Here is a 12,597-nt window from a genome sequence, read left to right on the forward strand (position 1 = left end):
GGTAACTGTCGTTCCTTTTATGCAACCCTCCCCTGACGCTGGCCTGCTTGTCTTCCTTCGTCATTAATCTTATGTGGGCATTCTGACAGTCCAGGAATGTATACGATCCAACCACCCATCCTTTTTTTCTCTCGTGTGTGTGTGTGTGTGTGTGTGTGTGTGTGTGTGTGTGTGATGCTGTTTGTATTACAGATGACTTGTCTGTGATAAATGACGACTCTATGCTTTGTTAACACACGCCTTATTATAGAGTGGATGACATGGTGTGACGGAAGGCTGGTGCTTGTAAGTTGAATAACTGACGATACATATATCTTATGTCTGAAGACGTATGCATGCTGTATCCCTGAAGACGTGTGTATATGTCTGAAGACGTGCCTCTATTGTATGTTTGTGTTTGGGTCGTATGTCTTAAGATGGGCTTATGCTGCGTGTCTTAAACGGACATATGTTGTATATCTTAAGATAGGCTTATGTTGTAGGTCTTAAAATGGGCTTATGTTGCATGTCGGATGGCATGTGAATATCGTTTATCAGAAGACGTGTGCTTATTGTATGCCTAAAGAATGTGTTATATTTATATCTTAGGAAGTGTATATATCTTATATGTATATGCTGTACGTTTGAATGGATGCTTACGTTGTATGTCTCAAGACGGGCTTACGTTATATGTCTAACAACTTGTGTATTTTATGCATATCTAACAACGTGTTGTTTTGAGTGTCTATTTGGCGACGTCTGAATGTTCCTCCTCTCTCTTCTGAGAGGGTCACTGATGGCGTATGACAGTAATGTGATCATGTGATAACCCCACGTAAGTTATCAGCAAACCTACCATTACTACGTTAGAGTCGCCATATGGTGGTTGTGGTAATCCAGGGTGGCAGTTGGTAGTAGTATGGTCGAGGAGTAGTGGGTTGGTATGGGTTATAAAGGTCGGACGAAATGATGGTAGTAAAGCCCCATTGTACATGTCAGACACTCTCTCTCTCCTCACTGAATGACAATTGAGACATGCCAAGGGGGAATGGGTGTCATTTTCCCGTAAATTCTAGGTTCCTCCGGTTGCCACAGGGTAAAAAGTTGCCGGACGAGACGACTTGCCTCGTCTTGCCTTTCCTCACCGTCACCGCGAAAGGCTGTTGCCACTATTGGTCTGTTCCTCCTCCTCCAGGAAGGCAAGATCTGTCCTCTGCACATCGTGGGCTCCGCCGCTACAACGGCCACAACTTGTACAGCGGAAGCAATGCTGTGGTTTGTTCTCTGATGATGGATACTAGCATGGGCTGTGAGGATGATTAGTATAAAGACTTCGAAGTATCTTTTTTTTTTCTATTTTTCCAAGGTGTTGTTTCTCTTTGGTCTTCGGCACTGAAACTGCTCTTGTACTGACCCGAGGCTGAGGTCAGGCCACTTCATTGCGTTACCTGCTGTTCCCGGTCATTCAAGAAGGCTTTTAATCTGTGACACACACACACACACACACACACACACACACCAGTTCGAAACCCCCTTCCAGTATTTGTCTCCAGCAATCCACAACCTTCCAGCATGCAAAGAACAGCTGTGGTAGTAGTATCATCCGTTGGAACTAACACCAGAAAGCCACCTATGTACACCAACACTCTCTCGTGAGCGTTATGTGCCGTTCATATACAACACGTCAGTCTACGACCTCAGTCCCGTCCCACAAAAGAAAAAGGTTTCTAAAACCACTGACGTACAGTTAGGCTTGACATCTGGCCCACGGCGAACCCATACAAACCCCCTACTTGATGCTTTGTCAAACACGCACACCAAATTTCACCACCGCAAGGGTTGGACAGAGTCTGTACAGCTGTGTCGTGCGGTTCTGTTCACTACCGTCTTCGTCCAAGCTCCCCACTTCTCTCTCTTCCTTCTTTTCCTTCGCGTCATATTACGTTGAAATAGCTTTCAATATGCCTCTTCCCCCTCCTTCTCCCTTTCGATTCCTTTTTTGGCCTTTCATCTCTTATTTCTTCTCATTTTCACTTTACCTTTATACCTTACTCTCCCATTCTCCTTATTCTTACTCTTTACTCTTCTTTCCATTGCTATCTAAGTTTCTTACTCTTCCGCACAAGGCAAGCTATGAAGTGTAGATCACTGTTATTATGAAACGAGAAAGTCCGTCATAATTGTCGCCCAAGCTCATCTGTTAAGCACAACCTGTCACCTGTCGTACCGAACAATATATATATATATATATATATATATATATATATATATATATATATATATATATATATATATATATATATATATAGACAGATAGATAGATAGATAGATAGATAGATAGATAGATATATGTACATATTCCTGAGTCCACGGGGAAAATGAAGCACGATAAGTTCTCAAGTGCACTTTCGTGTAATAATCACGTCATCAGGGGAGACACAAGAGAGAAATATAACAATCAGTTGATTTACAACGAAGAGACGTAGCTAGGATGCCATTTGGTAAACGTGCGATTGTACATGTGTGTGTGTGTGTGTGTGTGTGTGTGTGTGTGTGTGTGCGTGTGTATGTGTGTCAGCAGGAGGAGATTTTCTCTAATGCACATAGAACTGAATACGACAGCCTATTCACAGTTACTAATCTTCTCTTTTATATTCTTTAATTTGCTCAGTAGTGTTCTACCACTAGGCAGGTGTTCAAACACCAGTTTTCCAAAATTATACATTCTATTTCAGTCAAGCTTTCGCTTTCACAGAGGCATCATCAGGGATCTACAAAAAGCGAGAGAAGAAACTGCGTCACTAAACTTAGATATAAAATGTAAACCGCAAACATGTATATAAGAAGCAAATCAGAGTATATAGAACGTTAAAAGTGAGGAAAAATACTATAATCGATACAAATTAACATTTCTATCCATATTGTATATTTAGGTTGTAGGTCATACTACTCATGATAGTATTCATTATATTGTTTATTTGTATCAATAAGATACTTGGGAATGGACATGGCAGCGAATGGAACCATGGTAGCGGAAGTGATTCATAGGGTTGGTGAGGGGGCGAAGGTCCTGGGAGCACTGAAGAATGTAGGTAAAGGCGGAATTTTGATCAAGACAAATTAAGCCACAGAGGACCATGAGTGAACTGGAGGTTTCGGCTGGGATTTACGATGGAGTGGGAGAAATCCTGAAAAGTGTAAATGGATGAATTCCTCCTTAGTTACAAAAAGCTGATATAAATTCGTCAATGTTGGGGAAGGGTTATCTCGATCCACAAGACAAACGTCATTCGGTTACGTAAATGACATGTCAGTGGCACTCGAGTGGTGTTCAGATCTATATCTCTGATACTGCAAAACTTTTATGCGTGACTGAAGATAGCTTATCCTGTTCATGGTCAAGTTCAGCTAACTCTACAGCTGTGGAAATTTTGCAAACTCGAATTTCTTCTACTTCATACACGTCTTAAATTCGCCGAAGAAAACAGTTCCCAGAGATGCAAAAGCATTTATACATGCGTCTTGTCAAAAGATCAAGGAAGACTTGAAACAGCACTCGGCAACGTACTAACAATAAGTAGAAAGTATTGGAAAGAAACAAATCTTTACTTCATTCTATGTAAGGATCCAGGTATTAAATCAGGTTTATGCAGGAGCGAAATGTCACAGGCGTTACATCTTTTTCTTGATGGAGATATGCATGTTATCCGGTTGCTCGACCAGGCTTGACAATGGCAGTGTATATTCTTGGTAAATGTTTGGTTAATAATTTCTTGTTTGCTCCTCATTCCTTCGCCCTCACTCTCATTAAATTATCACAATTACTTTCCCACGGACTCTCACTTTCCTTTGTATTTATTCACTCTCATGCGTACTTTCACTCTGTTTGGCTATGTACCCTACTAAGAAACTCTCCCTTTCATGGATTCTTTTCTCATTTCTCACAATGCGTTGACTTGAGCACTCCCGATTCTCGCCAGTAGTCACTCTGACATTCCTTTACTTAAGTGCTCTCGCTCCCTCACTATCGGTCACCCTCCCTCTCCCTTGCCCTAAACACTTTCGCTTCCTCACTCTCAGGTGTTCATGCTTCACCTTCTAAATGATGTACTCGCTTCGTCACCCAAGACAACCTTGGTTTTCCTGGGAAACTAATAGTCTTAGGAATTCCTTTAGGTCGATGGCTTCCTTCACGTATAATAATCCTAAATGAAGGACAGGCTCTGAGTAAGACATAAAAGCTAAGATGTATGAGAGTATGTTGGAGAAGAACGTTCTACGAATTCCAAAAGAGGTGGAAAGGTGCTATAGAAAAAGAAAAGCACGTCGAAGTGTAGATAAGGTCATCAGTAACTTATCAGAAGAAATGGAACATTAAAAGAAAGAATGAGAAAATCAACACTGAGGAGAGGATGCTAGATGCAGGGTGAAAGCTGAGAGAGAAGATATATAAGAATGTCCAAAGTAGCTAAATTCAATGAGATGAAGCAAGACCAGCCATCCGGGTGAGGGGGTGGTGTTAAGACAGCTCTAGTTTTCACACCAACACTCCCAAGTCTACGTGGTGATTCTCTTATGGGCGGCTGCTCTCTACACTTTACTGTTCTGCTCCTCACCTGGAATTACTTAGATCCTATTGCCTGAGTACAGTCGATTACTCAGGACCGTGTGTACACTTAGGTCCAGCTCACCCACCTTCCCCCCCTGGTGTACACACATCCATAACACTGGGTGTAATCATTTCCCCAAACCCCAGAGTGTAAACATTTCCCCAAACCCCTGCGTGTGATCATTCCCACAAACCCCTTAGTGTAACCATTTCCACAAACCCCTGAGCGTAACCATTTCCCCAGACCCCTGAGTGTAATGATTTCCCCAATCCCCTGAGACTGATCATTTCCCCAAACCCCCTAAGTTTACATAATCATTTCCCCAAAACCTTGAGTGTAATCACTTCCCAAAACCTCCGAGTGTAATCATTTACCCAGCTCATGCACCTTCCTTCCCACACATGCTATTTCTTACCTATATTTCCCTCCTCTCCAACTCCCCCATCTTCCCCCTCTCCCTGCAGTGAGCTGGCATTCCAGTAGCTGTCAGGTTTTATTCCTGCGTCCAGAGATATCGCCTTTCTCCCCTCGCCTCATCCACACGTGGGTCACTGACACTCATTCCGTTGACACAAAAGCCACTTGCCAACACGTAACTTTACGGCTTGTTCATCGCAGCTTTAAAAAATTCCACGGTGAGGCTACGCCACGCTACGTTGTAAGTACTCACAAGTTACGTTACGCTACGTCGTTCGTACTCATGAGTTACGTTACGCTACGTCGTACGTACTCATGAGTTGCGTTACGCTACATCGTAAGTATTCTCAAGTTACGCCACGCCACGTCGTACGTACACATGAGTTACGTTACGCTACGTCGAAAGTACTCACAAGTTACTCTACACTACGTCGTACGTACTCATAAGTTACGCTACGCTACGTCGTAAGTACTCCTTATTCCCTCATTCTACGCTACGTCGTAAGTAAGTACTCCTTATTCCCTCCTCTCTTCCTCAGGTTCGCTGCCGCCATGGCTGCGTGGATCCTACGTGCTGGACGGGCCGGGGCGGATGACTTACGGGGAGTACGAGTTCAACCACGTCTTCGACGGGTCGGCCCTGCTGCAGAAGTTCACCTTTGGCGAGACGGGCGTGACCTTCTCGAGCAGGTTCCTCCGCACGTACGCCTATAACACCAACCTCGAACATGAGCAGATCGTCGTCTCCGAGTTCGGCACCACTGGCAAATCGGTCGCCAAGAACAAGCTCTCCAAGTAGGTGTTATGGTCTGGTCGTATTGCCTGGTATATGTGTATGTTGGGATGGGTGCATCGGAAGGGGTTTAGAGTGATGGGTTGTCTCGTGTCGACTGCATGTGTGGTGTGTGTGCGTGGTGGTATGGTGGTGAGTAGGGTTGTGGTGTTAGTGGTGGTTTGTCTCATGCTGACTGCGTGTGTGGTGTGTGTGGTGGTATAGTGGTGAGTAGGGTTGTGGTGTAAGTAGTGGTTTGTCTCGTGTCGACTTCATTTGTGGTGTGTGTGTGTGTGTGTGTGTGTGTGTGTGTGTGTGTGTGTGTGCGTGTGTGTGTGTGGAGGTGTGATGGTGCTTAGGTTGTGCGTAGTTGAAGGGAAGGGTTGCAAGAGACAGTACTGCCTTTCGAAATATCCTGCGTCTTTATGAGACCCACCTGTCTAATTCGGATACTACATTTCAACTGTTTATTCTCAAGAGAAAATGTACCCCATCCACAACACGGTAAGGTGCCTGAAACCAACTGTTTAATGATAATACTCACTAACCTCTTCCTCATCCCCTTCAACTATAATCTTCCCTCACGAATCCGGGTTCAAAGGTAGTGTATGTGCTTAACCCCAACAACACGCAACAATTTCCATGTACATACGATCAAGGTTTTCGCTATCGAGTCTTTGCTTCTTGTGGTGAAAGGTCTTCATCATCCCAGTAGCTACTTGGCTCGAACAGTAGAATTATGCTCACTGAATCTACTTATTTTTTTTTTGCAACGAATCCTAGATTACTGACAAGGAGAGAGAGAGAGAGAGAGAGAGAGAGAGAGAGAGAGAGAGAGAGGTGTCCTTGTCATTTCCTGTTCTACTGCTTTTATCAACACGGAACAAGTCATCGTGCATTATTATTCACTCTTGATTAATTAGTTTTAACATCCTGGAAATCATCCAGCCTCTGTCTCCGTCTGCAGGTTGGGCGACAAGTTTGCCTTCGACAAAATGTTCTCCGACAACGCGCCCGTTGCTGTGGTGACCTTTGGCGGGGAGTACTACTGCGTGACGGAGGCGCCCTTCCTCCACAAGATCGACCCTACAACGCTCGAAACCATCAGCAAGGTGAGGTTAAATGCTAAAAACACTTTCGTAGGGTGTGCTGAAGTGTGTTTGGACGAATGGAGAGGATGAGCGAAAAGAGAGAGAGAGATTGACTAAGAGGAGGAATGTATCAGAAGTGAGGGAAAGCAAGGAGGCCGCGAGGTAGACAATCATTATAGGGTACATGTAATTTTTTTTTCCATAATTTCTTATCAGTAGTGGACCAGTCAACAGATACAAAGTGTCCTAGAAAAAGATTTGATGGCTTCTCGTGATATAAAAGCAAACGCCTATGCTTAATCTATTCTTCATGGGTTGTTGATTTAGATAAATCCATATGATTATTCTTTAAAGATAAAGTTTCTTTAGAAGGGAAGCAACTAAGATCAGGAAAAGGTCAGACCAATATTTCTACATCTGACATTACACCACTATTGGGTTGTCTGTCATCAGGCAGCGGCGATCTATAATCTTCATCTCAAATGTGTTGGCATGACTACCATAAGCCGGGGTGATCCTTGGAGTGGCTCGCTTTTGCCGCAGCCACCATCTTTTTCCCTTCTTTCCTCCCCTCTCGTACACCCCACTCCCCCAACAGTTTCTCTCCCTCTGTAATGTCGCCCTGACCTCTCCAATGTCATCCTCATCCTCTGTCAACCTCATCCTCCCACCTGTCACCCTTCCCTTACACCGTCGCCCTTCCCTCGTCCTTCACTCGTCTGTCTCTATCCCTTCACATCCAGGCCTTCCCTCACCATCCTCTTTCGTCTCTGCCCTCTCCCTTCTTCTCCCCTCCTGAGTCCCTGATTCTCACGGCATCTCTCCTGACGCAGGTGGACCTACACAAGGAGCTGGGGATCAACTCTCACTGCCCACACCCACTCACGATGCCCGACGGCACGACGCTCAACATCCTGCACGGCGTGGGTGCTACGGGGCCCAAGTATGACATTGTCTCGTTCCCTCCCAAGCCTGCGGATGGCAAGGGTGAGTACTCGATCCCTCGTACCAACTTTATTCTTTATTTCCCTCCTTTCTTTCTCAGAGATATTAAAAAAAAAGTAAAATCTCAAAGATTCTTGCTTGCTACACATGGTTTGTGAAGGAACAACTGCTGAATGGTGACAAAGTCATCTTTCGCTTCTTTTTCTCTTCACCTCTTCCGCTTTTACTACTTCATGTTGGCTGACTAACTCACTTTGTATGATAGTTGCCTTACGAACCAGTAAACGGAATCGAATCTCAGCTCCTAAGAATGCAAATCCAGCGAAACATCTGGTGAGAATTTCGTCGCTATGGCACCTGGCAGTCCCCAGCACCGCTACCCAGATAAGTCCTCACTGCTCCCACTCCTCTAGCTGCTGTCAACAGTAGTACTACCACCTCCTGAACCGTTGCTGTTCCCACTGTCCTTACCCACCCTCGTTTTTCCGTTGCAACTTACTGTTCCACCACCCTGTCAGTTGTGACCGTGTTGTCACCGGCTTCACTTTTCACTGCTATCTTTAGCGCCATATCTATCACTGACCCTACTGCTTTCACTGTCATTATCAATGACGATATTTTCCTCTACCTCCATTCATCAATGGTCCATATCAGCCCTGTAGGCCCTCATATACCCTTTCGTCCACAATAATCCCCACCAGCTTTTGTACAATACCTCGGCTGCTTCATCAGTCTCGCGCATACCCCTCTCCCCATCAGGTCACGTGTTCGCCAAGCCAAAGAAGATCGCGTCGGTGGACGCCCGCTGGAAGCTCAACCCTTGCCATATGCACACCTTCGGCCTGACGGAGAACTACTTCGTGCTGATGGAGCAGCCCCTCACCATCGACGTGAGGGCCATGGTCGCCAACACCATCCGGGAGAAGCCCTTCATCGAAGGCATGGAGTGGATGTCTGAGAAGCTGGTAAGACGAACGAAATTCTACGTACGTTATGAAGAAACTCGGGAAATCTTGACGAAATTAAAGGAAAATGAATGTTGGGATATGGTGTCAGTCAATATCATTTCCTTAATCTGGAGAGCACGAAAACGTAATCTATATCAGGGTCAAGAATGTCTCAAATAAAGGCCATCACAGACCAACATCTTATTTGTCATTATTTTACGTAAATGTTTCGTAATGATTGATTAGTGCATTGCCAAGAACACTAAAAGAATCATGATGGTAAAATATAAAGTTCGTCTTCTTTTCGTTTCATCATCAACTTATGCCGTTGAAAATCATTTTGCATGGCGAAAGATGCTTGTATGTCTTTTCATGTTATCTTTTTATACAAATGTGAAGAAACTGATACGTATATCTCGGGCCCGTAAATAGTAAATTTGAGGACTTCGTTATATTGTTTCACGTTTGTACAATCATCAAGATTATAAGGTTAATCCAAAAATACCAAACTATTGTAGAAAGCACCAAAGGGGAGAATAAAGCAATGGGATAAATAGCCGATTTCTGGGGAAATGAAGTAAGCTTTTTGCCGTTTAAGTACACTTAAGATAAAGGCACTTGTATTCATGAATTGCTGAGATTACTGGAGAAAAAAAAAACACTACATAAAGTCATTTTCACTACTTCGTTGTTCTGGTACAGACTGGTACCATGCACTGCCCTTTTCTCGAATAAAGACACTTGTACACTTGTCATTTTCCTCGTTCAGGTGAAGATTCACCTGGTGAACCGCGAGACGGGGAAGGAGGTGAAACAGAAGGTGAAGTGTGAGGCCTTCTTCTTCATGCACATCATCAACTGCTTTGAGAGGGATAACCATCTTGTGATCGACGTCAACGCCTACACAAAGCCAGACCTCCTCCACACCTTCTACCTCAAGACAATCAGGGTGAGTGTGTGACTCGGGTATTTGCTCACTGTCGTGGCTGAATTTCTAGAAATAAATTCATTTTTTATTTAGTTTTGGGCTGTTTCTTCTATGTGCCCACTGTCTTGGCTGAATGTCTAAAAATAAATTAATTTTCTATCTAGTTTTGGGCTGTTTATTCTATGCGCCCACTGTCTTGGCTGAATGTCTAGAAATAAATTCATTTTCTATTTAGTTTTGGGCTGTTTCTTCTATGTGCCCACTGTCTTGGCTGAATGTCTAAAAATAAATTAATTTTCTATTTAGTTTTGGGCTGTTTATTCTATGCGCCCACTGTCTTGGCTGAATGTCTAGATATAAATTCATTTTCTATTTAGTTTTGGCCTGTTTATTCTATGTGCCCACTGTCGTGGCTGAATGTCTGGAAATAAATTAATTTTCTATCTAGTTTTGGGCTGTTTATTCTGTGCCCACTGTCGTGGCTGAATGTCTAGAAATAGATTCATTTTCTATTTAGTTTTGGGCTGTTTATTCTATGTGCCCACTGTCGTCGCTGAATGTCTAGAAATAAATTCATTTTCTATTTAGTTTTTGCTGTTTATTATATGTGCCCATTGTCGTGGCTGAATGTCTAGAAATAAATTCATTTTCTATTTAGTTTTGGCTGTTTATTATATGTGCCCACTGTCGTGGCTGAATGTCTAGAAATAAATTCATTTTTCTATTAAATTTTGGATGATTTATTCTATGTTCATGCTTTCTTGCTTCCATGGGGTCCATGAGCAAATCAGTTGTTTCTATAAGTTCTTGATATTTTCAGTCAAGTTTAACATTCAAGGATTAATCATTTTAGATTTCCTCCTGTTTACACTGTCTCCTTGATATGCTACAGTCATGTGTATGCACACATATGATGATTCTCTAGCATGTTTTAACCTCGAGAAATATGTACCGATTCATCATTATATAAAAGAATATTACAATGTATCCGAGTAAAGGAGGTGCACATTAGATTGAACTCAATAAGCGTACTGTCGTATTATGACCTTCATATTCATAGTCAGTGATAAAGTGTCCAAACCTAAGTATCTTTAAGTAGGTGTTCAGACCTAAGTATCTTCAAGTAAGCTGCAGCAGAGTTTCTCAGTAACCTCCCTCCATCTCATATGTTACATTCTATAAAAAGGAAGCTCGTGAATTTCCTCCACGTAACCTCCTCCTTCCTTACATTTTACCTACCCTTATGATATCAGTAACACTGCAGGAATCTAGGAAGTGGGTCGTATTCTGTGCATCGAGTCTGCCTCATCATCATTAGAAACATTAGAACCATGTGGTGGTGCTTTGGTTCGCGTCACTGACCAATATAGTCATGGGTCAGGGTTTGATCCCCGGCGCGGGCTGACGGCTTACAGTTCACCCAGGTGTTCATCTTTTCCCTGACTAGTTAGGTAAATGGGTACCAACTTCGGCTGGGGTACAACACCACAAACTGTGACAGGTCTGACCTAGCCGACGACAGCTTGTATAACTCGGCACGAGTTAACCCATGTCCGGGGACATGGTCTTCACTGACAGTCCCTTGAGCCTACCAAGGGTTGAATCTTTAGACCTGTGTACTACCTGCCGCTGTGATGCTGAAGCGTTTGTGAGGCACAGGGTTTCTAGCCACTAAGAGCGAGATATAGGGATTACAGACGGTCTGTGTTGAGAGAGAAGCATAGAAATCACTTCGTAAAAATCAAGATCAGCACGTAGGAAGGTGAGAGTGTTATAATGCCGTACAAGTTGTTCATTCTTCCGGCGTATGACAGTGAAAAGCGCAAATTGACGAATGGCGAGAAAAAATATAATCAGCTTTAATCAGCGCGATCGGTTGCATAAAACTGTTATGTTGTCCATATGAATAGGTAGATAAATAAATAAATAAATAAATATATGTATATATATATATATATATATATATATATATATATATATATATATATATATATATATATATATACATATACTGAAATTTTAGGAATATGATAGTATATGTTTCATACTGATGTTTAAGCTTATGACAGTTCCCTGTTTTTGAGTGAAATAGATAGGGTAGTATCTGAACAATCAATCAATCTTTCTTTATCTTACCTCATTAACCTTTTCCATGGGGGTTCCTACATCATCGGATAACAGATACCTTTGAATACTCACTCAATCCTTCCTCACCCTCACCTCTTTCCGACCTTTTCATTAGGGTTCCTACAGCATCAAGGTGCCAGATAGCTTTGAGTAATCAATCAGTCTTTCAGCAAGAAAGCTACACGAGAATCGTCTAGTACTGAAATGTAATAAACCTCTTTCTGCAGGAGAAGGGCGCTACCCTGGGCAATGACCTGGACGGAGGCTGCATCAAGAGAGTAGTCATCCCACTGGACGTGTCAGACAAGGTGGCATCCGAGCTCAACCTGGTACGTATATATGTGTGTGTGTGTGTACGTTGGTCAGGTTCCATGGCCATCAACGGCTGAATCTTACTGAACCAGAATCTCTAAAAGAATACGTCAAACGAAACATGACTTTTGTGTTCTGTTCAATCTAGTGAGATCCAATCTCACTCAGGTCTTGTGAATAAATGTGTAGAGCTCATATACACATAACCGTATTCATCTACTCAAGATGAACTTTAACGTGTTTCCTCGAACGTTTCAAGACTTCTGGGTATTTCTTTCACGACTTAAAGTGGAAATATTAAGTTGAGTCTTCGTCTTAGCGTATATATCTTGACTGATACAGTTTTAGACAATTCAAAATAAAAAAAGCATCATTTTACGTTATCAATCTGGCGGGAGGAGCAACTAGATTGAAAGAAAAACAAATCGACTTGAGTAGGTTAATGACTTTGTGGCTTACATCTAATGGT

At 42.9% G+C, this 12,597-nt stretch overlaps 1 protein-coding gene across 1 annotated transcript in view; it reads left to right on the forward strand.

Moving 5' to 3' along the window:
• The window catches only part of LOC139745848 (carotenoid isomerooxygenase-like), a 41,017-nt gene that overhangs the window by 22,144 nt on the left and 6,276 nt on the right, over positions 1-12,597 (forward strand). Inside the window, exons 2-7 of the mRNA XM_071656454.1 lie at positions 5,546-5,801; positions 6,746-6,890; positions 7,703-7,856; positions 8,574-8,779; positions 9,531-9,710; positions 12,044-12,145. Coding sequence (XP_071512555.1) covers positions 5,546-5,801; positions 6,746-6,890; positions 7,703-7,856; positions 8,574-8,779; positions 9,531-9,710; positions 12,044-12,145 — 1,043 coding nt within the window. The remainder of the gene's footprint in view (positions 1-5,545; positions 5,802-6,745; positions 6,891-7,702; positions 7,857-8,573; positions 8,780-9,530; positions 9,711-12,043; positions 12,146-12,597) is intronic.

This window comes from Panulirus ornatus, chromosome 4 (assembly GCF_036320965.1).
Source record: "Panulirus ornatus isolate Po-2019 chromosome 4, ASM3632096v1, whole genome shotgun sequence".
In the NCBI taxonomy this organism is placed as follows: domain Eukaryota; kingdom Metazoa; phylum Arthropoda; class Malacostraca; order Decapoda; family Palinuridae; genus Panulirus; species Panulirus ornatus.